At 41.0% G+C, this 27,517-nt stretch overlaps 1 protein-coding gene across 3 annotated transcripts in view; it reads left to right on the top strand.

Moving 5' to 3' along the window:
- Nucleotides 1-2,643: 2,643 nt before the first annotated feature.
- The window catches only part of Ppp1r21 (protein phosphatase 1 regulatory subunit 21), a 124,016-nt gene continuing 99,142 nt past the window's right edge, over nucleotides 2,644-27,517 (top strand). For all 3 annotated transcript variants that reach the window (XR_002392946.2, XM_021253834.2, XM_004839417.3), the window contains exons 1-9: nucleotides 2,644-2,856; nucleotides 13,664-13,732; nucleotides 17,313-17,459; nucleotides 19,574-19,675; nucleotides 21,205-21,369; nucleotides 21,500-21,558; nucleotides 22,819-22,913; nucleotides 25,946-25,998; nucleotides 26,655-26,804. Coding sequence is in view for 2 of the 3 variants with exons in the window: in XM_021253834.2 (XP_021109493.1) it covers nucleotides 2,800-2,856; nucleotides 13,664-13,732; nucleotides 17,313-17,459; nucleotides 19,574-19,675; nucleotides 21,205-21,369; nucleotides 21,500-21,558; nucleotides 22,819-22,913; nucleotides 25,946-25,998; nucleotides 26,655-26,804 (897 nt within the window). In the remaining variant the exon portion in view is untranslated. The remainder of the gene's footprint in view (nucleotides 2,857-13,663; nucleotides 13,733-17,312; nucleotides 17,460-19,573; nucleotides 19,676-21,204; nucleotides 21,370-21,499; nucleotides 21,559-22,818; nucleotides 22,914-25,945; nucleotides 25,999-26,654; nucleotides 26,805-27,517) is intronic.

Below are 27,517 nucleotides of genomic sequence, written 5' to 3'. Positions count from 1 at the left end.
TCTTTCTCATTGTTCTTTAAAATCAGCCTTTTTTTTTGGTACTGGCAATCGAACTTGGGACCTCGTGCTTGTGAGGCAGGCGCTGGAACCACTGAGCTAAATCCCCAGCCCTTCATTGTTCTTTAATATTCATAACATGAATGTACAATCATTAACCTATTCATTCTGTTGATGGATATTTGGAGGGTCTATTGGTTTGTTTCATATTTTGGTTATCATGGATAAAGCTAATATGAGTATTATTGGTGAATATGTGCACACATTTTTACTGGAGATGTACATAAGAGCAGAGTTGCTCAGTCATAAATACTGTATGTATCTCTTCAAGTAGATAACATCAAATTTTCTAAGTGACTCAGTTTATACTCTTACCAACATTTTATGCAAATTTCTCTTGTTCTATATACTCACTAACACTTGTCAGAGTTTTTAATTTTAGCCATTGTGGTTTTAATTTCACTTCCTTTTGATTACTAATGGGGAACTATATGTCCTTTTGCATGTTGGTTGGTTGGTCATTTTGTATATCTTCCTTTTTGAAATCTTTTGGTCAATTTACTATTTGCTTGGATTTTGCTTTATTGCTTTGTAAGAGCTCTTTATATACTTGGGTTGCTGGATAGATACGTTGTAAACATCTTCTTCCATTCTGTGGGTTGCCTTTTTATTCATTTAATGCTGTCTTCCAAAGATGAGATCCTTACAGATTTATCAATAAAGATTTTAACATACAACAATTAGATTAGTTGGTGGAAAATAAATTCCAACTTAGGAAAATGAACTTACACAGGATCTCTGATTAAAGTCACACATTCTTTCTTTGGAATGTTATTTCTGGAATGGTGTTTAAAACAAAGTAAGCAAAAATTCTATTCTTTACAAACCTTGAAAACACATGATGCTTAGTTCTGCCACTTGGTGGTGCCACAGAAAACTAGCAACAATTTAAAAAACTAAACTAGGACTTGGTTTATTAGCAAACAGAAAAACATAAACATTTTAAAGTTTGTAATTCTCTTGCACATTATAGTATACTGTAGATTCATTCAGCCTTTCAGTATAAAGTTCCCGGCTTGCTCATTGCCAAATAGAAACTCAGGATAGCACAAATAATTTTCTTTTTAATCATAAAAAATTTTCAAGTATCCCAAAGTACCAACATAACATCCCTAGAACCCAGATAAGCAATGTTAACCCTCTGTCATATTTACTTCAAAATTTTTTTTTAAAGTTTCTTTGTTCTCTCCAGTTTCAATCCCCTTTTCTCACTAGAGGCAACCACTACCCAGAACTTGATGTTTGTCCTTCCAGATCTTGTTTCTGTATTTTTAATATACATTCACATGTCCATGAACAATTCAAATGTTACTTTTATTTTTAAAATATATCTATACTATAGTGCAATTTTTTACATTTAACATAGTGTTTCGCCACGTTGATACATGTGTGTATACATAGATATAGATATATACAGGTATTAACTGCTATATTGTACACAAACAGTAAGTCCATTCCAGTTGTGAATTTTCACAGGTGTATTGTATAAGAGTGAGTTGGCTTAGAACTAATCCGATTTAGGAACAATTCCCCTGGACAGAACTCATTCATAAGTCCAGGACGTGCAAATATGGTTAACATACATCTTGTATTTACCCATTCTTCTTTTAATGAACATTTGAAGCCTGCAATGAAATAAAGCCTTGTACAATTCTAAAAAAAAAACCTTTAAATGCCACAGACAACTTTTAATTCAAGCAAAAGCATTATAAAATACCTGTTTTTTAAAACTCAGGCGAGTTTTTGCTGCTTTTTTATTTTTTTTTTAAAAAACAACTGCTAACCCAAGCGATGGTGGGAGAAGAGGGGGACATAGAAAGAATTAAGATGTGTTATGTACCTGTACTCATTCCCTGCTATGAATGTAATTATGTACTACAAACATGTGCCAATAAAAATAAAAATTAAACAGCTAACGTCCGCTCTATCTGCATGCATAGCAAGAATCATTACCTCAAATTTGCTAACGGTCTTTTACTCTCCCCACTGTAAACGACTAAGGTGCGTGCACAGGGGAAGGGGTGGGCTGATGGACAAAAGAAATCTCAGTATCAAAGGCAGTGAAGGTTTGTCTGGTCTGGAGCAGGGGAGAGTGGCAGGAGGCAAATGTTATACATTTGGGGGAGGCCTGAGAGTTTACAGGGCAGGGCATATCTCGTGCTACCCTGTCTGGATAACGAGACAGAAGAACAGAGATCTTTTTCTCCATACTCCTTGCAGAAGATGAAACCATCAAACGCCAGGCGGTTGCCATGGAAACCACAGGGTAAATCGGCTAGAATTCTTGATGCTCTTAGAATGTTTCTTCTTCCGGTCTTCTGCTCTTTGCGACACCGCCTCTCTCCTCGGTCCCCCGCCCATCCTGTGAGCTCTGGTTATTTTCTTCCCCCTTGATTCTCCCCTTCTTCGTCTCAGGTCGCCATCTTGTCGCAAGGTCCAAGATGGCGCCTGGGTCCCAGAGCTAGCGCTTGGGAGGCTGCGCGCACTCGAGCTCCGCGCGTAAGGGTGGGGCAGGGACGTCCCGCCGCCGCGCCCGCCCCCGATAGTCGCCCCGCCCCCAGTCCCACTCCGCCTTCCTCCCGTCCCAGAACCCGGAAGTGGAGGAGGCGGAGGCGAGGAGGCGCGGCGGCGGCGGGGGCCGGCGGCCGACCGTGGCGGAGCTGCCCGGGAGCGTGTCTGGGTTCGGGGTGGGGGGCGGGGCTGAGTGGCCAGGCCGGCCCAGCCCGGACGGGCGGGGAGGCCATGGCCTCGGCAGAGTTGCAGGGGAAGTACCAGAAGCTGGCCCAGGAGTACTCGAAGGTACCCATCGTGGGCGGGGAGTGAGGGGTCCCTGGCGCTGCGGCCTCTGTGGCCCTGGCAGCCACTTGTCGGGACGGAGGTGGCCTGCTGAGGGGCCCGCGAGCTCGGCCCGCCTTTGCCCGCCACCCCTCGGTCCACCATTATCGTGCCTTCAGCTGCCGCTCCCCGGAGATGGGGCCGGGAGGTGTCTGCAGAAAGGAGAGCTGGAGTTTGATTCTTCCTCCTCACCAACCTAGCGGGCTGGGGAGTGAGATGCCGGAAACGCAGGCTTCTGCCTCTGGTGCTGGCAGGGAGGGGAAGGGAAAGGTGTAGCACCACCCCTGCCTTCGCTGCTTCCTCAGTTTCCCCAGTCCCTTGATGGGGAAATGCCAAACTGTTCTCCCTTCCCTCAGGGATAATGTGAGGATAAAGAGACTTACCTGCCCCCACGTCACTTTGGGAGGGTAAATAGTGTCATTCGTGTAAACTGCCTCACTAGGAATAGGTAGTTACAGATGTGATCAGTGCTTTGGCAAGATGTTGTCTGGGATGATTTTGACAGCTTGAGTGCTATTGTCCCTGGAACGGGGCAGAGCACCCAGCAGGTGCTCAGTACATGTTGCATTAAGCAAAAGAGAGACCCGCCCTTTTGTCTTGTGTAGACTTCCGTGTTTTAAATGGTGGAACACCTTCCTGGGATAAGGGTGGTGCAGTTTCTGGGTGGGGTGTTTCTGCCTTAGGAATATTCTAATGAAGATACTTAAGAGGACACTGACATCTTTGGAAATTCATTCAGCAGTCTTGGGATTCATGGAGTCAGTGGCCTTGGCATTCAGTGGTCTTGGCGTTCATGGAGCCATCAGGAAGACTTAACCCTCTTTTTACAATTCGGAGAAATTGAAGCACATTTTTTCCTGATTTAATTCAACAAATAATTAGCAAGGTGAAATGAAATATCTTTGAAAAATAAAATGTACATCTAAATATACACACAAGTCTTCACTATCAAACAGGAGCCTTTTGAAATACTAATGTCAGCAGTATAGTATGGAAAACTTTGTTGCATTTTCATTTGAAATTGTGTTAGAGCCTGTGACACAGTGTCAGTGACTGAAGAGCTCCTTCTTTGAACGGCCCAGAAGTTTGGAACAGATCCATATGATGAATGGGGGCGAGTGAAAGCTGGCACTGCTCGAATTTGCTTCTACTATTTTTGGTTGGAAATGCTTCATGCATATAAGCTAAGGGACTGCTTTTCTTCTCTGCAGAGTAAACTAGCTCAGAAGGCAATTCCAAATGGCAAAAGAGGAGATCCAAAACATGTTTTGAGCTGTGGCTGCATTGCTGAAATAATTGTGTAGCCTCCCAAAGTAATTAAAAAAAACTTTGTATTTTTTTGAACATGTAGGCTTGTTCAGCTGAGCATTCTGGCAGGGTCCCTTGAGTGAGGCAGGATTCCAGCTTCAGGAGTCACCTTTAATAATGCATTGTTCAGACATGATATATAGTTGGGATACACTACAACAAGTGCTAGTTCAGTGCAAAGTGCTGGAGACCTCATGTTGAGTGAGGGGGAAGTCACTTAGATTAGGGAGGGAAGGGGGAAGGAGAAGGTGGTAACTTTCTAAGTAAAGGGAACAGCTTTTGTTTGCTGAAGTAAAAGCTCCTTAGGATGGGAGAAAGTAGTGACACGAGGTTGGACCAGATCATGAAGGGTTGTGCATGTCAAATAAGTGTGAATTTTAGCTTTTGAATAATGGAGAAATATAAAAGTTTTTTAGTGGGGGAATAACATTACTTTTGGGAATGATTCTGGTGACTATATGGAGGATGGTCTGAAATAGGGAGAGATTGGTGAAAAGGTCAGATAGGCAGTTGGAATAATTTTGGGGAGAATGATGTAGGATTAAATAAGGTTTGTGACTCAGATTGGGAGGAGAGGCTTGATTCAGGAATTATGGTTAAAAAATACTTTTTAGCTTGCATGTCTTTTGAGTGTCTGCTTTGTGCATGGCACTGGACTTAAGAGAGATAAAGACTATACAAGGTACTCACCCGGGTCTCATTCTTCAGTAAGGAAGAATCAGAGTTGACCCTGAAGCTCAGAGATGAAGGGTCTTGATTACCACTGATGGAATGAGGGCTGGCAGGAAAGATAGCCCCTTTGAAGCAAAGTAGTTTTTTAAAGGTTAGATGCAGTCAGAATTTTGGGTTGGAGATCGCATATTAGTTTGGGGTGATGTTTTGGGTAATTACTGAAAATTCCTAGTGGACATGGATTGGCTAAAACTGAGGACAAATACTTCTAAAGGTGAACTGTTAGAGTTAATCAGGGTAGAAATGTGGTTACACCCGCGGGAAGGATGTGCTAGGAGGAGATGCTAAGGAGACTGCAGGGAATCTGCCAAACTTGGGATCACCTCCCCTATTGGCCCAAGCTAGTTCTCACTTTTTTTTTTTTTTTGGTACCAGGGATCAAACTCGGGACCTTGTGCTTGCAAGGCAGGTGCTGGAACCACTGAGCTAAATCCCCCGCCCAGTTCTCACTCTTTTAATTTGAATATAATGGAAATTTTTTTTATTTATTTGTTTTTGCTTAAATTTTTTTCTTGGTACATTTTAGGTATACAGTACATTTACATTTATCATTGGGTGCTTGTACCTGTACATGATGTATCTTGGTTCTTATTTTTTCCCCATTATATGATGGAAATTTTAGAACATAAGAGACAGACTGGACAAAAGATTTCATTCATTCATTTATTTATCTTTTGGTGCCTGGGATCAAATGCAGGGCCTCATGCTTGCTAGTCTTGCCCTCTGTCTCTAAACCACATCCACAGCCCTTCCTGTGCTTTTTATTCCCTGTCATTTGTAATGCTGGGCATTTTCTAGATGAGGTCTATGTGCTGTCAAATCCTACGGCTATGGAAGGGCTGGACTCCCTTTTTTATTACCCTCTGTGGTGCGGAAATTGTGGGCTGATAGGGAAATGTGGTTATATTTGGGATACTAAGAGGAAAGAAAATCCTGTTAATCTAAAAGGAAGCCTCCATATCAGATGAGCAGCAAACATGATTCCTAAAACAAGGACATTTACAGAATCTTCTTTCTTTAGGCGCATTTCAGTTTATACTCCAGAAAAGGGCTCTTCCCTGCTTCAGAACTGTGATCATAATCCTTCCTCCTGAGAAGATAAAACAACAACAATAGCAGCAACAGCAGAAGCAACAAAAAAAATCTCAAATAAGAAAGGCACCATGGTTTGAGGAGCTCCCATAAAGAGCCTGAGAGTATAGCTAGATAAATGGTAAACCATGGAGGCCAAAGCAGATGAGGTCTCAAGGCTGTCAGATAACTGAAACAGAAGGCAGTTTGAGAGTTGAGATGAAGACTCCGCTGGGTTGAATAAGAGCTCAGGGTTATTAGAGTTTGGGGGAGGGGAAAAGTATGTAGAGGCTGCTTTTCAGAGGTTTTTGAAGTTAATAAGTGAAGATGTAAGCTACCTCTTTTGAGATACAAGGGAATGTTAATCCAGGCCTCAGTTAATGCCTGATAGATTAAGAATTTCTCGCTTGCTGTTTCTACTACCACATGCTCTGCTTCTGATACTCTGGTATATCTCATTGTGAAGAGAAGGGGTGAAAAACATGTTCCGTTCTGGCTCATTTGACTTCAGCCTCCTTTCTTTTCAGGAGCACTTTTGTGGCACACTGTGTATGTGTGTAAGCAATTTTCAAGATCTTCCCAATGTTTGTGTACTCTGGCTCTGTGCTTCTCAGTCTGGGCCCTACACCCTCATCATGAACATCATGTGGGGATAGATTAGAAATACAGACTCCCGAGGCAACCCTGGACCTCCTTATCTGAACTAGGGTTGTACCAAACCTCTGTGATTTGGATGCACACTGTATTAGTAAGCCTTGCGTTACTGTGACAGAATTCCCGAGGCAGCTAACTTATGAAAAGTGTCATTTAGCTTATAATTCTGGAGGTTCCAAATCCAGACAGTGTACTGCAGGCATGGGGAGGACTGCACCTTGCCCGCTCATGGTGCATGATGAATGGCAGCAGTGGAATTCCATAGGGTACAAGTGCTTGATTACATCTCACGACAGGAGCAGAGACACCCAGATCTCACAGTCCCCTTGAAGGGCACACCCCAATGACCTAAGGACCTCCCACTACCTCTTAAAGGTCCATAGCAGCTCCAAGTGTGACCACCCTAGGGACAAAGCCTTTACACATGGACTTTGTAGGACATTGAACATCCAAACCATAGCTCATGCTAAACTTTGAGGATCATTGCTCAGAGAATATCAGTAAAGAAGCTTTTGCTCAGATAAAGGTAAAAGCTTGCTTTAAAGCTTTTTTTGAGGCAGTTTTTTTGTTGTTGTTTTGGTTTTTTTGGTACCGGGGATCGAATTCGGTTCCTCAGCTTTTGAGGCAGGAGCCAGAACCACTGAGTTAAATCCCCAGCCCTTGAGGCAGTTTTTAAAAACCGTTGGGAAAGCAAAACATCCACCATTCTGCTAAAAGTTTTCTTTGCAATTAATACTTCTTTTGGTTATGGAGGAGATTGCCTTTGGGAACTTTTTAATACTTATACTCAGTACAGTGCTACTTATACTGGGAAAGGGTCAGTTTTGGTCTGTTTACTGTCCAGATACTGAGAGTTGGAACCTGATTAATCACCCCCTGGTGTAAGAGAAACAAACAGACGTAGGAACTGGATTTGATGAAAATTGAGTGTCAGGGTTTGTTTTTTTTTAACCTTCCTATGTAAGGTTCACTACTAAAGTTGGATTAGAAAACACTTTGTGTCAGTGCTATCTAATGGAACTTTCCATGACAATGAAAATGTTCTTTGTGCTGTCCAGCAGGCTAACCATTAACCATCTGGGGTAATTGAGCACTGAAAATGAAACTTAAGTACCCAAGGACTGAATTTTAGATTTTATATAATTTTAGATAGGTTAAATTTAAATGGTCATATGTGTCTGTTTACTCTCCTTTTGGGCAGTCCTGTTAGGACCTAGATTAGTGTTAGCACAAATGTAAATGTGAAGACCTCTTTAAGGTGTAGATTCTGGTTCAGTAGGTTTGGGGTGGGGCCTGATATTGTGCTCCCAAGTGGTGCTATTCCAGCCGTCCAAAGGCCACACTTCGTTTTGGGTTTTTTTTGGTACCGGGGATCGAACTCAGGTCCTTGCGCTTGCACAGCAGGCGGTGAAACCACTAAGCTAAATCCCTGGCTCCAAAGGCCACACTTTGAATAGCAAGGCCTTAGACATGGATGACCCAATCTGTCCAGTCGCTGCCGAGCTCTACTCAGCAAGGATTGGGGCTGGCATCTGTCCTAGTGAGTCTCCCTGGATGAGAGTAGGAGTAGGTGAAAGGATTCCATTTGAGGGAGAATCTGAGAGATTTTTCCTGGATCAGAGGCAAAATAACCTCAGCCACTTGTACCTGGCATGTGTCCTGCACATACTTTACCTCCATTGCTGAAGTAGGCACAGGTAAGTAGTCAGAAAGATTCCGTGGTATTCCCAGCACTTCAGTCTGCTTAAAATGATAGAACTGGAAAGAGGCTTTGGGATCATCCAGGCCAGATCCTGCACCAGGGTCTGCTGATGATATCAACATTGGGAAGGTTGGTGAGGCCTAGGCCTGGCCATTGCACATATTACTTTGTAATTAAGAAAAACTGTGTGTCTTAATGGTTCATTTTGTGGAGTTGTAAAACAGATACAAATGTCAAAATGTCCATTGCATGGAATAGATGGTTCTACCAGCACTTGGGAAACTCTGGGAGGAGGATCACGAGTTTGAGGCCAACCTGGGTTACATATTGTGACCTTGTCTCAAACAAAACAAAGCAAAAGAATGACTCTAACACAGAAGATGGTTGCGGTTTTGATGAAAAAGCTCCTGTAGGTGATTCATATGTCTTTCCCCACGGAGTCTTCCAAGTCTGTGATCGAAGGTCATGAATCCCTAATGTTGTGCCAGTTACCCATCAGAGATTGTCAGGGCAGCGCGCAGTCACAGTGGGCTCACCTTCACTCTCTCTTCCTAGAAAAGCAGCTTTGTGGCAGGCCTGACTCAGGCTGGGTATTTCCAGACCCAGTTACTCAGGGCAGGCCTGGGGACGTGAGTCTTCGTGGTGTCCATAAGACCTTGGGGTTCCAATTAGTGGAGAATGGTCTTAGAAATTTCGGAGGTGGTAAAATGATGACAGTCTCTGATAGCTGTATAATGCATTACATCTAAGTAACTTTTTTTGATAGAAAAAAACTTCAGTGTCCTTCAACTTTAAATACCTTTTGTATACAAGATGTAATTTTATTAATTAGATAAAAATTTATAGGCCAGGGATTTAGCTCAGTGGTTCCAGCGCCTGCCTTGCAAGCGCAAGGTCCCAAGTTCGATCCCCGGTACCAAAAAAACAAAACAAAACAAAAATTTATTGAGCGCTTTCTCTGTCCAAAGCCTTGTTCTTTCCTTGTAAACAGGAAATACAAGACAGTATACTATAGTCTCCACCGTGAAGAACACTTTAAATTGGCAGATTCGAGGTGAACAGAGACCATACATTAATAAATGTAAATTTTACACCTTTACAACCGAACAATTTAGTAAGAATAAGTATGGGAGGACCTGAGACGAAGCTCACTTCGGCCACAGTGAGTGGTTAGAGAAAGATGGGGGGTGGGTTTCAGGTAAGACGTGGGCTGGGAGGATGGTAGGACTTGGTTGGCCAAGTGAAGGTGGGCTGTGTTTTTGAAGAAAAGAAAGCTAATCAACAGATGACACGGTAACAACACAAAATAAGGTTGTAAAGGATTAAGAGGGCTTCAGAGGTGCTGTCCTGCACTGGACAGAGGAGCTTGGTGTGCAGCTGCTGAAAATAGGCTGCAGGATCTTCAGGAGAATTTTTCTGTGAATGGAGTCTCCAGGGCAGTTGGAGTCTCAGTTTCCCCATTGTGTCAGTGTGTGTCAGAGTCTCCTCATGACCACATGGCAGTCTGACACTGGTGAGTGCTGGAGAGGGCCAGGATGGACTCTGAACGCCAGGCCGGGTGTGGCAAGAAGGTGTGGGGGAGGCTGACTGCTGGGAGCCCCGGGGAGAAGAGGCAGGAGAGCACCCAGCTTGTCCAGCTGTCCTCCCCAGGAATAATATACAGCCAGGTGCTTCAGATGAGTGTTGTGAAGCAGGAGCACTTTCTGTGAAGCAGTTTCTCTGAAACTGTTTGTCAGTTTAGAAACAGTATTTTCCAAAGGAAGGCCTAAATTATTTTTAATTACAAACAGGCTAAATGTCATTTATTGAAGGTTCCCTTTTGCTCTTTGGTTTGCTTTTAGTACCCTTCAGTATTCCTTACAAAGTAAAGGACAAGTCTTTTTTTTTTGAGCCGGGTCTCACTTTATAGTTCAGGCTGTCCCTGAACTCACTGTGTAGCCCACACTGGTCTCAAACTTGGGGCAAGCCTCCTGCCTCAGCCTCCCAAGTGCTGGGATTACAGGCTTGCAACACCACACCCAGCTCAGTCCTTTTATTTTTTAAATTGCTATGGTTCTGATCTTAGGGGAAATGATCAATTTGGCAGACTTCAAGCATCATCCTTAGTCCTTAAAGCAGTTGTTATGAATTCTAAAAACCACACAAAAGAGGACATGCAAACCATAGTAGATCAAAATTAGGACAAGGGTGTGAAGTGACACCTGGATACTGAAGTATTGTTGTCTTTTGGATTCATGGATTTGAAGGTCCAATTCTGCTATCTAGGTAATATGAGTTTGATAGTGGTCAAAAAGTAGAATACTATGTGATGGAAATCAATATTAAGCTGATATTTCTCCCTTTTGAATTCTTAGAACAGATTTTGCCAAACTTTTTCTGTAAAGAGTCAAATAGTACCTATTTTGGCCTTGGGGCTGTGTAGTTTCTATTGTAACTACTCGTGTTTTCCATCCTGTGCAGTAGGTAAATAAATGAGGATGGCTGTGTTCCAGGAAAACTAAAACTGGTCGCCAGTTTGGCCCTCAGACCTTAGGTTGCCAACCACTTTTCTAGAGAATTTAATGCTCCTACTTTTTTTTTTTTTTAAGAGCAGGAAATGCTAGTTTTGCTATTATCCTTTAATATTTTTGCTTCCCTTTTAAATTATAAGTTCTTTGAAAACAGGAACCACATCTCTTACTTCATTTCCTCTCCCCTATCATTTATTGCAATGCTCTACCGCAGGCAAATTATAATAAATACACCTGTTGTCCCTTTGGGTCTTTTCTAAGAGCTGTTTGCTTTTGTGGAAGCCTCTATTGTACAGTTTAGAAAGTGCTTTGACAGCTTTCTTATCTGGTTCTCCCAGCAGCCCTAAGCAAAGGAAGATAGAGTAGATGTGTTCTCCCATGTTTAGACCGTGTGGTGTAGACCAAGTGGCTGAGGCTCACAGGGTGAAGTGAATTTCCCCAGTTTGTATTGTCTAGTAAATGTCAGAGCAAACAGTTGGATCTGCTTTCTGGAACTTGTACCAGTGAACTGCGCTCTTCAATGTTCTAAAAGCAGAAAATGCTCATGTTTTTATTCTTGTCTTAGTATATAAATTTTCTGTTGAGTTTTAACTGTTCAGTTTAAGGTTCAGCATTCAAATATTCCTTCTTTTGGCACAGAAGAGTCATTTCTGTTCTCTGGTCTCAGGAGACAGATCTGAGCTATGCGGGTTTAGAAACAGATTTTTTAAGTTCATTAATAAAATCGTCCCATCCTTCAAGTTTCTCAGAGAGGGACCTAGTCACTCATGGTTTCTGTACTAAGCAGGATATTAGTCGATAAACCTTGTGCTTCCACTGTTTTGGACTTACACATTTACACTTGACATGTGCTGGATCCCTGTGCTCAGAATACCTTTCTCTTACTATAGAGGTGGATTTTACCTGCTCAAATTGCTAGTGGTGGTTGTACGATGTATATATAAGGAACAAATCATCAAGCTGTGTAATGTCTTATTTGTATACTTTAAAGTTATATGTCAAGTTTTAATAATTAACTATGGAAAAAAGCTTAAATTCTGTCTTTTTTTTTTTTTGGCAAGGCTTCCCCCACCCACCAGGCCACTGCCTTTCTCCCTTCAACATAGCTTTGTAAAGTAGTAGTCAGCGGTGTCTAGTTGACTATGACAACAGAATCAAAACTGCTGTGCTCTGAGCCTTGGTATTGCTGCCTCACTGCTCTGTGCCTCAGTTTCCTCACCTCTAAATGGAGGTGATTGAAATTCCTGCTTCATAGCATTGTGAGGCTAGAAGAGGTAATGCATGGAAAAGTCCTGGGAAGATGTGTGGTGTCACGGCCCTCATGGCTGAAGGGTTCAAGGAGTGAGAAATGAAAGAAAGTCAAAGAAAAAGACAGAGACGACAGTAAAGTTTATAAAGCTGAGGCCAGGTAGAAACCCTTTGTCCTGATGAGACAAAAGGCTTGGCTTGTGTCCTCAGCACCTTTATTTATAGTGTAGATAAGGGACATGAAAGGGGATGCCTGATTGGAACAGGGAGAATGGCTATGTTCTGCAGGAGACAATGCTTGATGTTTCTCTGGCAGATGGGTGGGAAGGAAGATAGTCCTCTTCTTAGCTAGGCCTTGCTCCACCATGCCCTCTTGTCACCTGTTCTCCTCCTGCGGGGCCCTGCCTAGTCTGTGGGAGGAGGTGAGTTAGGTCTGGCCATAGGGATATACAGCATCACTCCCAGCAGTGTAGTCCGAATGAGCATTCAAGCATAAGTGGATACTATTAGGGTTTCTAAATTGATCCTGCATCATAGTTGCTTTGTGTTCTGCCTCAGCTGATTCTGATAACAAGTCCACTGTTCCCAAGGCCTTGTCTGTGATGACATTTGCATGTCTAATATTAGGCACAATAGCCTGCTGGGTATGTTGATGCTCCACATTTTAATTTTTTCTACAATTCTTAGACCCTAATGTGTTCATTGTATCTATTTTATTTTATTTTATTGTTTTGGTACTGGGGATTGAACTTGGGTCCTTGCGCTTGCACAGCAGGTTGTGAAACCACTGAGCTAAATCCCTGGCCCAGTTGTATCTATTTTACACACAAACAGTGTACTAGAATTTTAAGGAAAATGGCAATTCAGTACCCTATTATTTGTTGTATTGTTTTTTATTTAGATATATGACTTGGTTTATGTAAAGAATGATGTATTAGGGCCAGGGATTTAGCTCAGTGGCACAGCACTTGCCTGGCGAGCATAAGCTCCTGAATTTGATCCCCTGTACCCGAAAAATAAAACAAAAAAGAATGATGCATTAAAAGTCAGGTGACACCAGGTGAAGTTCTTTTTCTCATGAAGTGCTCATCCCTTTGGGAGTGATTCTCTCATGTGAACAGTGATAGCTATTAATGAATCGTGATTCTTTGCTTTGATTTCTGTGGAGCTGAGGTTTAAGTTGAGATGGAGTGTACCACAATCAGGGAACGCCCCATGAAAATGTACAAATAAATAAAATTCTTCTTTCTAAAAAATGTTGGAAGGCATTTTAGTCCTATTTTGCCATTGATAAGTCTGTGTCACTGGGGAACACAGGCTGTGTGTCCTTACTTATAAAATGCCAAGTGCTGTATGGTGAGACCCTGTCTTAAAAATAGAAAGATTATCTATATCTATGTCTACTACTCTGGGGCAAATATTTTTTTCATATATATGTGTGAGAAGGTGTTTACTTGGTGTAATGATTCCTGTAAAATAAAGGTCAGTGATTTCCTTGCTGTGATTGTTTTATATTAAAACTAATTACTGCTTTCTCTGTTTTTAGCTTCGGGCTCAGAATCAGGTCCTAAAAAAAGGTGTTGTGGATGAACAAGCAAATTCTGCTGCTTTAAAGGTACACTATGGGCTATTTGTGCTGTGAAGACTACCTAAGGGTGTGGTGATGGTCAGAGCATGGAATTCAGCTGGATTTTAAGGGTTAAAGTCTCAACTCTGACTCGAATGCACTGGGGATGGGGATGGGAGTACTGTCTTTGTGTTTAGCTTTCTCACTTGCTTAGATATGAGGATTATACATTTTTATTTCCTTAACTAAAAATTACAAAAAAGTATCAGTTGACTTTATCTAATGTATTTCTTCTATACCTTGTGCCCCTTAGTTTAGTCCATCTGGACTGAGGGGACTTCTTGTCACTGAGTGGATGTGCCACATCTCCTTGGAATCCCCATCCTCCTCAGAATCAGGGGCCCTAACACATAGATTTGAATGTGTGAACCATTCATCTCACTAATCTTGCCTGTAGTTGCTCTGTTTTATGGTAATGTCCTATGTTAATCTGAATACTGTTTGAGTGATACATTTTACCATCAGCATTATTATTAATCAAGGAAAGAAAGGAGGTGAAGGGATTTATTTCTACCTTATTCTCATAGGCATGTAATAAATACTTCTTAGTGATGTTTTAAATGGATAAATTAATTCTAGGATATAGATTCTTTATTGGCCAGGTTTCAGTTAAATATACTGCCTGCCTCATGCTTCTACTGTCTTTCTTTCATTGGACAGATGGGATTAGGATTCCTTTTCCTCTGCTCTCTGTGGAGTAGTCTTTAACCAGTGAGAGATCCTGGCTGGCTCCACTCAGGTGCTGAGACCCAGAAATATGTCCTTGCATTTAGACAGTAGTGTTGGATGACACTGGAGAGATGTGGCTGTGATGCGCCCTCAAACCTGTCCCCACAGCCTCAGGGCTGAGACAGTTCAGAAGACCAGGACTGCATCCATGCTATAGATCTTCTGTAAAAGGGAACCAAGAGGTGCAGGCAGGGAAGAGAGGGGTGGAAAAAGAATTAAGATGTGTCATGTACATGCACCAACTCTCCATGATGCATGTAATCGTTAAGTACTAAAAGTGGACTAATAAAAAACAAATAAAAAACCAGAGTGTTCTGTACCCAAGGCCCATTTATTAGGAAGAGCTCTTGTGCTCAGGATTTGTTAGTCATGTTACTGGTTTACTGAAATCGCTGAAGAAATGGTCATTATCTTTCCTATTAACGTTTTACACCTATTACTGGGCAAAGTGTCTCCTAGCTTGTGGAGTGTGTGGAGTAGCTACTCTCCTGTGTGACACGCTCTGGGGCTGGTTGAGTTTGATTGACTGTGTGATGGCAGTGCCTGCAGTGGCAGTAGTAGTGATGGTGACAGCTGGTGCCATCTATTGACCACTCCCTGGGCCGGACATTCTGCTAAGTGCATTACGTCCATCATCTTATGAAGTGTCCACAACTCTGTGGGACTTGCTAATGTCACCATCCCTCTCGAAGAAACTGGGGTTTGGAGAGAGGCTGGGATGCAGGTCTCCTGAAATTAACAATTGGTAAGAAAGACAAAGCATAGTTAACTAGTTGTAACTCATAACAAAGGAAAGAAATACTTTTTTATTGTTCACTGCAGTGGTCATTGTGATTACAGTACGCTGACAATTGCCTGTTTGTTAGGTGAGGATGTTAGAATGTCCTTGGTCACAGCACACTTTTCATTTTTTAGGCTTTGCCTCTTCAGTGAGTTGCTGGGTATGGTAAATATTCATTGATTTGACTTTTAAAAATTTGAGATACATGATAATTTAGACATGACGTAGGATTAAGTTTACCTTTGAACTTCAAATAAAATTTAAAGATTTACTAAACAAACAGTAGATAAAAAATATTTTTTTATGTAGTAGGAGCATATTCTATCCCTCTCGCACTGCTTTCAGCCTGCAAATACAATAAATGTCAGTAGATTACAGATGTCAGCCTGTAGATTTTAGGTTGCTGTTTCAATGTTGTTAAGCCATTTGATGATTAAAATCTGACTTCTTAGCTTTATAGTTGTTTCAGTGAAAGTAATAAAAGTGGTTCTTTAAATAAACAGTAGTATATGGCTGTCTGTGTTTGATTATCAGTGAACACAGAGTTATCAGAACATCTGAGTAAAATGCAGTTAGAATAGTTGTTGTTTGTTTTCTGGTACTGGGGATTGAACTTGGGGCCTTGGGGAACTTAGCTACAGCCCCAGCCCTTTTATTTTATTTTTTTAAATTTTTTGAGACAGAGTCTTGCAGAGTTACTAAGTTGCCCATGCAGGGCTCAAACTTGCAATCTTCCTGCTTCAGCCTCCCAGAGTGCTAGGATTACAGGTGTGTGCCGACATGCCCAGCTATAATAGTATTTAAAAAAAAAATAGGATGAAACTAAGTTTTTCTCCTTAGCTTCCCATTTTCTTACCCCAGTATGGTAGAAATGGTACAACTTGGTCAGCAGGAAATGCGCTTTTAGATTTTGTTTCTGTTTTTACTTAGTTTTAAGGTGAATTGAGGTTGATAGGTGCGCGCGCGCGCGCGTGTGTGTGTGTGTGTGTTTGAGACAGAGTCTTGCTACATAGTGTAGGCTGGCTTTAAACTTGCTGTGTAGCCTGGGCTGGGCTTGATCTTGGGATCCTCCTGCCTCAGCTTCTTGAGTGCTATGAAAATGTTTTCATGTTATCATGAAACTTATTTTTATCTTTGACATATCAAAATAAAGTTTTTAAAAAAGTGACTTCATTTTAGGCTGGGGTATATAGCTCAGTGGTGGAGCACTTGACTAGCATGTGTGAGGTCCTAGGTTAGAATCAATACACAGCACCACAAAAAGCAAACACACACACACACACACACACAGACTTTATTTTGATGGATTTAAATTCAGAGAGGATTGTTGAAAAAAAGAAATTTAAATGTATTTTTTTTCCTATACTTGTTCACTGAAGGGTATCATCAGTAAATCTGAGGTTCTATTTAAAAACTCGGGTTTTCTTTTCTTTTTTAACCGTATTGGGGCCTGAGCCCAGGGCCTTTGTATTGAAGTATATCCCCAGCCCTTTAAATAATTTTTTTTTTAACTTCTGAGGCAGGGTCTTGCTAACTCACTAAGTTGCCCAGATTGGGTTGACTTGGCATCTTCCTGCCTTAGCCTCCCAGAATGCTAGGTGTGTGTCTCCATGCCTGGCTAGTTTGTAGACTTTGTGTTTGCTCACTGTCATAGAATTAACATCTAGTTTGGGGTATTTTACTTTAAATTGTTGTTAAATTGTTAAAAACAAGAGGGCCAGGGATTTAGCTCAGTGGTTCTGCCGCCTGCCTCACAAGGGCAAGGACCTGAGTTCAATCCCTGGTACCAAAAAAACCCAAACAAACAAAAACAGAACAAGAACTGAGATGATAAGGATACAACTTGAATTCTCTAAAGGGAGAGGTTTTGATTACACTTTGGTGAAACAGAGATCATTTTAACAAATTATTAATTCTAGGGCTGGGATTTAGCTCAGTGGTTCTGCTGTCTGCCTCGCAAGCGCAAGGTCCCGAGTTTAATCTCTGGTACCAAAAAAAAATATGAATTCTAAACCTCAAGGCTAGACTGAATAATGATCTGTTTTCACTTTGATATAGGAACAACTGAAAATGAAGGATCAGTCACTGAGGAAACTGCAGCAGGAAATGGACAGTTTGACATTTCGAAATCTGCAGCTTGCCAAGAGGGTGGAACTGCTTCAAGATGAACTGGCGCTAAGTGAACCTCGAGGCAAGAAAAACAAGGTAGGTTCCACAGGGCAAGTTAGTGGACCTTGTCATGGGTCAGACAGTGGTTTTAACAAGCGACCCCACCTCCAGTTTCTCTAATGTTCTATTGTTATATCTGGATATCAAGCGAAGAATGCAGACATTTACTATTAATATATGCTGAATATTAGGGACATTTTCATAGAGAAGCCAGTTATAAAGAATTAGCTGCAAACATGCACATAGTTGATTCAGTGGCTAAGAAAAGTCAGTGGAGCATTGTATTGTTCAAAATGTTGGTATCTTTTAAAAGTTATTCCAAGTTGCCATTAACCTAAATTGGGGCAAATAAAATGAGAGATATTGTCAAGTTTATCTACTCATGTGAAAGTAACAGTTGAAACACAGATTTCAGGTTAGGTTTGTAAGTTTACTGCAGTGTATTTGCTTAATATTTATTCTTATGAGGCTAATGTGGTTTGCTTGTCTTGAGATTTGAAAATAAATGTTTTCCCTTGTGGTTTTATATGGTAAGACAAAAGTCTTACTGCTCTAAGATGGATGATCTAGTACTTTGGAAACTTCTATGATTAAGAAGTTGCTTTTTGGTGAGGGTACGATTCGTGTTAGTAATGAAGTCTCTAAGACGAGTATGTGGGTAGAGGTGTATCCCACAAACTTGTAGGTGGGGGCAGTAGAAGGGAAGAAGTACTCAGAAGGAAGCACCATGTGGAGGGAAGTGCATAGGCTCCACAGTGTAGCCCTGGCCTGAATTCTTTGATCAGTAATTAGAAATCTGTGTCTCAGGTAGACTTTTTGACCTTGCAGCCTCTTTCTCTGCATCAGCAGAGTGGGACTGAGATTTTCAAGCTTGTGAGGATTAAAAGGGATCATGTGAAAGTGCCCAGGACTATATTTGCCATACAGTATGTTACTACCTTTCCCATATGCAGTTCCATACACGGAAAGATTCTCTAGAGTGCCAGTGTCCCAGCAGGGGGAAGAGAGAGAGGGCATAACAGCATGGACCAGATAGAGCTACTTGGGAAACTGTCAAAATACATGTGCCCTGGGGATTCAGAAAGACCCGTCGGGAGGAAATAGCCCTTCAGACTTCAAACCTGCACATCAGACTGTGAATGTGCCTGATTAGGATTGTTTAGCGAGGTATGGGTAACACTTGGGGATTAGTTTTAATCACAGCTTTCCAAATTTGGAATCACTGAGGACCCTGAATATGTCATTCAGTAATGTTCCTTCTGCATCTCTTGTTCACACATCATGGGTATTTAATGTTTTTGTTTTCTTTTAATTTTATATAGCTGTTCCATTTTCAAAGGACCTTCAGACCCTGATTTGTATTAGGTCAGTAGGTGACTTCATTTTAAGTGAAGAGTGAGGATGGATGCAAAAGAGGCAGGGAAGGGTGGTGACTGATGTGTGAACACAGCCTCATTGTTAGCGGGTCCCTTGAATAGTCTCAGTTTCATGTATTAAAAGAAAACAAATGCACATTATTAGATCTTTTAAATAGTAGTATTCTTCTCAATATAAAAAGTTAGTATTAGTAGAAAAGCAAAAGTAAGGGATTTTTCATAATCTTTGAGCTTTTTTCTTGTGTTTATAGTAGTTTTTTTTTTAACATGGCTAAGTTTTAAAAAAAATTTGGAAGTCCATGTGAACTTCTGTATAAACTTATCTTTGTAAATGCTGTTAACAAATTTCTTAAAGGAGTTTAACAACTCAGACTTACGGAATTGCTAGAAGTCTGATATTCCAAGCCAAAAGATCAAATTAAACTATTTATTAGTATATTTATATTGCTGGTTTCCTGAGTCTGCTTTGTCTTCCAACAGAATTATTTCTGAATTTATCTGCAAAGAATAATGACCTTATCTTTTTTTCTTCTTTGCCTCTCTAGCTCTGCTCTGTCTTTTAAGCTTTTCTGTCCTTTGCAACATTTACAGTTCCATTTTGTGTCCCATAGGAAAAGTTAAATGATGAACTGTGTACCTTTTGCAGGATTGTTTGAGAATGGTGAACACTTCTATAGAAGAGACAAGCTGCTAAAGTGATAGTGAATCTATGTACCTTAGGATGTTTCTCTAAAGGATGAAAGTTATGTGGACATAACTTATTCTTTCCATCAGAAAAGTGGAGAATCTTCTTCTCAATTGAGTCAAGAGCAGAAGAGTGTCTTTGATGAAGATCTGCAGAAGAAGATAGAAGAGAATGAACGGTTGCATATACAGGTGAGGGGGATCTTGGAGTTTTTTCATATCAATTTTAAAATGGGTCATATGATCTAGAAGGCAGAAAAACCAATGCAGATAGAGTGCTTTGTGTCTCTATGGGCTTTTATTGTCTCCTGTGTTAAGTGTATATGTCAGTGTCATTTGTTCATTTCTTAAATCTTGCACACATCTTGATATGGATGTGTGCTTTGAAGTATATGCGTTTTCAGAGTACAGCAGAATAGCTTTGTAACTTAACTCAGAAATATACTATATATTATATACTCTTCATCTTACGCAGGAAGTGGTTGGAAGGATCATTTAGGTGGGGGCTTATCCATAATTAGGGTTTGCTTTTTAAATTTATTGATATTGGGAATTTTTGAGGGGGGGTACCAGGAATTGAACTCAGGACCTTGCGCTTGTGAGGCAGGCACAGTGCCACTGAGCTAAATCCCCAGCCCCTATTGATAATGATTTTCACCAGTACTTCTCTTAGACCATAAGGTCTTTGATGGTGTGGACTAGGTATGTTTTGTATACCCAGTTCCATGACAGAGCCTCACTTAGGACAGTCACTCAAATATTTATGGAATGTTGAAAAGTTAATGGCATTGAGTAGTGTTACCCCATTGCTATTGGAATGCTGTAAAGCACTGAGCATATTGTAAGAGTCATAGTGTAGTGTATCAGGGTTTACCTCCTGATTTTTCTTTGTCTAATTTTCGGAAATAAATATGCACTGATTTTTACTCTTTGAAAAAAAATCTTTAAACGGTGAACTTTTGACTTCCATGTGTTTTGTGTCTATTGCTAATTTTTTATTTTTTTTGGTAATGGGGATCGAACTCGGGACCTTGCTCTTGTGAGGCAGGTGGTGGAACCACTGAGCCAAATCCCCGGCCCAGTATTGCTAATTTTTAATTAGTATTAGACTCTCACTAAGGGAATGAGCTTTGGCTGTTTTGAGAATAGTACTTTTTTTGATTATTTCATTGTGGAAGTTAGCTGAGTAGATGAGTTATACTCTGATCAGTTGAATTCTATGTGTTCTAAAAAGTGTTTGAAATATAGTAGAAATTCATGAGATGACAAGGAAGGAGGTACAGGTTCTGGAGAAATTACCTGAATTTAAACCTTATTTCTGTGATATTTTAACTATGAAACACTAGATAAGTTACTTAACCCTTTCAAGCCACAGGAAAGGAGAGATAAGAAAAGTGCTACCCCTGCCAGCACCAGTGGGCCCTGCCTATAATTCTAGCACTTGGGGGGTCGAGGGGTGGGCTGAGGCAGGAGGATCACAAGTTCAAGTCCCACCTGGGCAACTTGGTGAGACGCTGTCTCAAAAAATAAAATGGCTGGGGGTATAGCTCAGTGTTGAAGACTCTGGATTTAATCCCCATACTGGCAGAAAAGAAACATGTAGAATACTGAGAAGATTCAAGGAGATCATGCCTAAAGTTGTGGAACAACTAGTCTTCACCATTTTTTTTCATTTATATGTATTTGGATATTTGAAAGAGCAAATGGTCTTGTCTTTTCAGTTTTTTGAAGCTGATGAGCAGCACAAGCATGTGGAAGCAGAGCTGAGGAGTCGGCTGGCCACCTTGGAGACAGAAGCTGCCCAGCACCAAGCTGTGGTTGATGGCCTGACCCAAAAGTACATGGAGACCATTGAGAAGCTGCAGAATGACAAGGCTAAGCTGGAAGTAAGGCCCCTGTGTGAGTGCATGTTATTAACACACAGCACTGGCATGTGCAAACTACAGTGCAGAGTTAGCTGTTGTGGTGAGCTTTGCTCCTGTCTGTCGCCTGAGTGGCTACTTTTCCCTTCCTCAGGTGAAGTCTCAGACTCTAGAAAAGGAGGCCAAGGAATGTCGACTCCGAACAGAAGAATGGTATGTGGAAACGTGAATTCCAAGGGGCCCTGAAGTAAGAATCAGAAGAATGAATTTTGTTTTTCAGCTCCTCTGTCCTAGTTAGATTGCATTTGAGATGAGGAGGTGGGAGTGGGTCACTTTCAGAATTCCTGTCATCTCTCTGAGGCCCAGCATACTTTACTTTTTTTTTTTTTCCTGGTACCCATAATCGAACTCAGGATTTTGTGCTTGCCAGGTAGGTTCAGCACTGCTGAGCTACATAGCTGGCCCTTCCAGCATACTTGATAGGATGGCTTATGCATTAGTGCTGGCCAGCAGGTATATTAGGGTATGGGGTGTTCTAAGGCTCTCTACAGAGCACTGGATGCTTTCTGTTTCAAACTACCCTCAAGAAAGGGGCCTTCTGGTAGTCTTGGGTAGCAAAGCTGACTAATAATCATTGTGCCAAGATTTTTATGGTGCATTTTGAGTAAAACAGGTAATATGATCTCATTTAGAGATTACTAATTTTTTTTATTGTTTTTTTGAAACAGGGTCTTGCTATGTAGTCCAGGCTGGCCTTGAACTTACAATGTAGCCCACCCAGGCCAGTGATCCTCCTGACTCAGCCTCTGAAGTGCTGGAATTATAGGTGTGTGTCACCAGGCCTGGCTGAAATCACTAATTCTTAAAATTAAGCTATTACTTACAAAAAACCAAAAAACAAAAAACAAAACAACTATTACTTAAAATATGTGCTAACATCATACTCAATGTTGATTTGACCTTTTGAGGTTTTAATAGGATCAATAAGATGAATTTCTTCATTTCAGTTACATTAGTAGAATTACATGCATTTCTTCAGTGTGTACCTGTGCTCATAATGGAATAAAAACAAATTATTAGCTTTTGAGCTCCAGGGAAAAAAGACCAGATTTAATATTTTTAAAATCACCTTATATTAACACTTGAGTAAACATTTATATGTTATAAAGAGCAAATGTATGGTTTTGAAGTGGCTCTGAGATTACTCTGAACTGTAACTAATAAACTCAAGGTTACATAGATACTGGGACTATGATAAACTCTTCTAGAATTCCACATTGTCCTATGGAGTCTGAGGGGCTTTGGAATGGAGGGATGGTGTTTCTCTTCTCTTCATCTCTTAGCAGATCTGTGCCAGAAGGGTCCCAGACGTCATACTCAGAGCAGAAAGCCTGACACCAGCTGCTGAGGAAACAGGCAAATGGCATTGATTCACTGATTGGTGATAATGTGGTCTCGTGTTTTTTCTTACAGTCAATTACAGTTAAAGAATCTTCATGAAGATTTGTCAGGTAGATTAGAAGAATCATTATCAGTCATCAATGAAAAAGTACCTTTTAATGATACAAGTAGGTATTGTGTAAAGTTTTCCATTATTTGCAACTTTGAACTACTTTCTGGTAGCCAACTGATTAAAATAATTTCTTATCTGTTGGAAAAAAATTGGCCCCACAGAGGGTTGCATTCTTTTTGTTCTTTCAACTAGCTTTAATTGTCATATTTCATAGATTTTAAGTTAGCTGCTAATTTCTGCAAAGCTAATCTTCTTGGATGAAGCCCATGTACATATTTTACTTGTAATTATCATATCCCTAGGTAAAAACCAACCTGCATATAATGTGGTTGCACATTTTACAAGCAAAATTGTTCATGGTGGGAGGGGCTGATGGTGGTCTGGATCATTGCCTGGCCCTTGGTCAGTCAGTCCCCAGTGATATTAGGATCAGGCTTGGGTAAGCCCTGTGTCCCTGTTCATCCTGCCGATGGTGTGGTAACTTACACACCCACGAGCAATAAAAAGATCTTCTAAAGAAAATGAAAACAATACCTTACATGTGTAATAGATGTCAAATTTGTAACCTCTAGACAAGAATTAAGTCAAAACCTTGAAAGCAAAATATTTAATTGTTTGATTTTGAAACTTATATTTCAAATAATATACATTTCCTTTTTTTACAGTTATGGCTGAAATTAATTTTTTACTTCCCTTAAATTTTTCTTAGGAAAGACCTGAAAAAAAGATAAGAGGAAAGAGATGAAACCACAGGAAAATAGCAGTTTGATTTAACACTTAAATTAGAACATGTCATAATTATATAAAAAAACCCCCTTAATTCTCCTTTGCAAACACATCTGTTTGTAGCTTCTGCATTAATTTAAATGGCCCTTGTATACTTTGATCCCCTGGTTTTGAAATTTTGGCATTTAATTTTTCCTTTAACCCTTACATCATTCAGTCATCGGGTTCTAATAATTTCCTTCTGAACCTCTTGGGTTTATCCTTCCTTTTCCATGCCTAGTAATTACCTTGGTTTAAGTCCTTATCATGTCACATTATAGGTTACTATTCCAGAATATTTAGAGATCATTTGCCTAGGTAGCATAGCGGGTGTAGAACTTCAGAAGACAAAAATCTGTATCCTTAAGGAATTTATGATCTAGTAGGGCAGAGATAGATATAGAAATATCTGTATAGGAAGTACAAACCCCACTGTGCCATAAAGAAGGGCTTGGGATTCAGGGGAAGGAGACATTATTCTGCTGGTTGTTTAGGTAGCCTTCCCAGAGGAAGTGTGTGTGGAGCTAGGTCTGTATCTGTGAGCAGGAGGGAGGGGGAACAAGCCAGGGAATTGCATGGAGTGTGGTATGTTAGATGAAAGGGGCCACCATGACCTCAGGAACAGTAATGAAGCAGGACAGCAGACTAGGTTGAGTGAGGTGTGGGCAGCAGTGACAGGAAAGTTCTGATAGGGAGGGTAGGACTGGACCTTAGAGTTCAGGGCTAAGGTCTTAGGACTTCATTTCCAAGGCCATCAGGTTGCTGGGGAAGGTTGTCCTGAGGTGTCAGGTAATCCAGCAACAGAGTGCACCCCATCTGGGGGTGGGAGAAGGGAGGTCAAGACTTTGTGACCATAGTCATGGTGTGCTGTCATAGAGAGTTGAGTGTGGATTGTCAGAGAGGTGCAGAAGATCTCATGGGAGGAGAAGGAAGAGCCTGGTCCTTTTAGGGAGACCTGGAAGGGAAAGGAGGTAGTGAAGGAGAAAGATGGTGGTATAGCTGACAGAAATTTTCTCAGTTTTGTCACTGCTGGGACAAAATACCCGACACCCACAAGTTAAAGGAGGAAAGGTTTATTTAGTGCAGTTGATAGAGGTTTCAGTTCATAGTTGGCTGGCTCCAAGGCAGGGTGGCATGGCAGAGGGGCATTACAAAGGAGAAACAGTTCATGGTGTGGCAAGAAGGCAGCAAAGCTGCAAGCAGTAGCAGCAACAGCAAGCTTGCTTTCTTTCTGTCCCCTTATATTCCATCCAGACTACTAGCCTATTGATTCGTGCCACTTACACCCAAGGTGGGGCTTCCATTATCCACACCTACCCTTAATCCTAGCATCACACAGCCTAATCCAACATCACACACCCTAGATCCAACCACCTCCCAAAAGTCCCACCTATGAGCACATGAGGCTTTGGGAGGATATCTAGACACAGGCCCTAACAGAAATAAAAAGTGCATGTGTTATTCAGCTTCCTATCATACCAAAAGCATTGTTGAAATAATGCACCAGGCTAGGGGCGGGGTCAAGGCTCCAAAGCATGGTAGAAGAGGAAGTGTTGAGAGAGGATGGAGAGAAAGCTGAGAATACATGGCCAGCTTAGGAGCATTGGAGGTGGGAGAGAATGGCTCAGGAACTATCAGACTCTGACTTTAGTGCTGTTGTTATTCTGGTGGAGAATGTGGGCAGAGGAGAGCAGGTTTGAGTGGCTGAAGTGGGGCATAGAGGCGAGTAGAGACGGAGGTCATTCAAATGAGGGCTGGAAGAAGTATGGGGCCAGGTGTTAGGAAGCTGTCAGAGGCTGTTGACAGCTTCTAGTGCAGAGAGGAGGACTGAGGAAGACAGAGAAATATCCCTGGAAAGTTGGGTTAAGTCATTGAGATCAGCAGCAGCAGCAAACGGTGATAATTTCCAACCATTATAGTGTTAGGAAAACTGGTATTTTTGGAGGATTAATCTGGTGGCCATGTGGGTGGTTATTTTAGGAGAGAGAATAATTGATTACAGCAAGAACATTATGAACCTTTCTAAGTAAACTTATTAGGCCCCCATAAAGTATTTGAAATGATTTCTCTGAAATGGAAACATAGGAAACATCTGTTTTCTTGTCCTGGAATTTAAAAAAACTTTGAAAGCATTATTTTATGTGAGAAACCACTGATTCCATATAAATTCCATAATTCTTCTGTACTGGGATTATGATATTGATCATTTTAAATTCTCATGTAAATCTGATTTTGCTACAGAGCATTCATCATTTTGGAGTTAAGCTGTTTTTCTATAAATGTGAAATGAGAGACCTAATGTACATCATTTCTGTTTTGTAGGGTGCAGTCAGTATAATGCTCTCAATGTTCCACTCCACAATAGAAGACATCAGGTAAAGGATGAAGTTCATGTTTTTATGTTTAGCCACATTTATGTCAAACTTTCCAGAGATAAGAATTAGTTGTGGGCATCTGTTTAGTGTGTGAAATTATTGTTTTACATTGTCCTACATTTCTTTAAATTGTATAACTTGCTTTTAATGGAATTCATAAGTAATACAGAATTATGATGTCTCTGTTGTCTGGTAACATTGGAACTCAGTTATGGGATGCATTGCTGTTTTGAGTCATGCTTTTCTTTCAGATTAGTGGACCTTGGCTTAAAGGTCTAGGTTAAGTGGAAGAGGTGTGTTTCCCAAAACTGGGGGCTCTCTAGTGTGCTTAGGTAGGAGTACTGTATTAAAATTCAAGTGGAGCCAGGTGTGGTGGTGCATGCCTATAATCCCAACACTTGAAAGGCTAAAGTAGGAGGATTGTCATGAGTTGGAAGCCAGCCTAGGCTACATAGTAAGTTCAAGACCAGCCTGAACCACATAGTGAGACCCTGTCTGAATCAATCAATAAAATAAAAGTTCAAATGAGAGCAAATGAATTATAATAAGACATAATCACACTATTCAAATGTTTTCTCCAGAAGCAGACTTAATAAAGTTGGCTTAGAATAATAACTTGATGGTTAACTTCAACTGTATATTTTTCATTTTTAAAGCTAAAGATGCGAGATATTGCCAGGCAGGCCCTGGCTTTTGTTCAAGATCTTGTGACTGCCCTTCTGAACTTTCACACCTACACCGAGCAGAGGATTCAGATTTTTCCTGTTGATTCTGCCATAGACACTATATCACCATTGAATCAGAAGGTAAATTTAACTCAGCATACTTTTCGTTGCCCTGAACAGAGTTGTTTTTCTACTACTGTACGTCAGCCAGGAACTGTGCAGGACAAGGAGAAAGCTGCAAGTCATAGTCTTTACCCTCAAAACAAAATATGGGAAAAATGGAGATTTTTAAGAAAATAAATACTAGGGAAGATGTTGGAAGAGCTCATTGTGAGTGAGTGGTATGAGATCTTTGGGGAGGAGAGGGAGCTGTTAGAGGTATGTCTAGGAAAGATTCTTTGGGGATTTGAATGGGCCTTGGAGAATGAAGAAGATCAAGTAGGAGAGAAGAAGGATGTGTTTGTTCCCTGGAGGAGGGAAGACAGAAGCAAAATCAGGGAGGAGGAAAGCACTGGGGGATGGGATGGGGCTGAGGGGGAGAAGTGAGCATACTGTCCTGGTGAAATGAGAACATATGGCTGCATCTTGCGGAAGGCCTCCAAGGGCAGGGCAAGGCATTGATGTTCACTTTGTGTACAGGATCAAGCCCTCTGCAGCTTTTTGACCAGGAAGTGACATAATGAGAAGAGCTGTTTTATTATTGGAAGAGTAATTTCCTGACATTTTTCTCTCTCCCTGTTTGTAGTCACTGTGTAAACTTTCCTCACTAGGCACGCTTATACAATAAGTCCCCGACTTATTGACATTTGAGTCGAAAACCTTCACAGGTGTACTGTATAAGACTCACTTTGTTG

This window comes from Heterocephalus glaber, unplaced genomic scaffold (genome assembly GCF_053883595.1).
Source record: "Heterocephalus glaber isolate CG9 unplaced genomic scaffold, H.glaber_assembly_v1.0 deba00001457, whole genome shotgun sequence".
Classification (NCBI taxonomy): Eukaryota; Metazoa; Chordata; class Mammalia; order Rodentia; family Bathyergidae; genus Heterocephalus; species Heterocephalus glaber.
The sequence above is the reverse complement of the archived record's forward strand: the minus strand, read 5'-3'. Positions and strand labels throughout refer to the sequence as shown.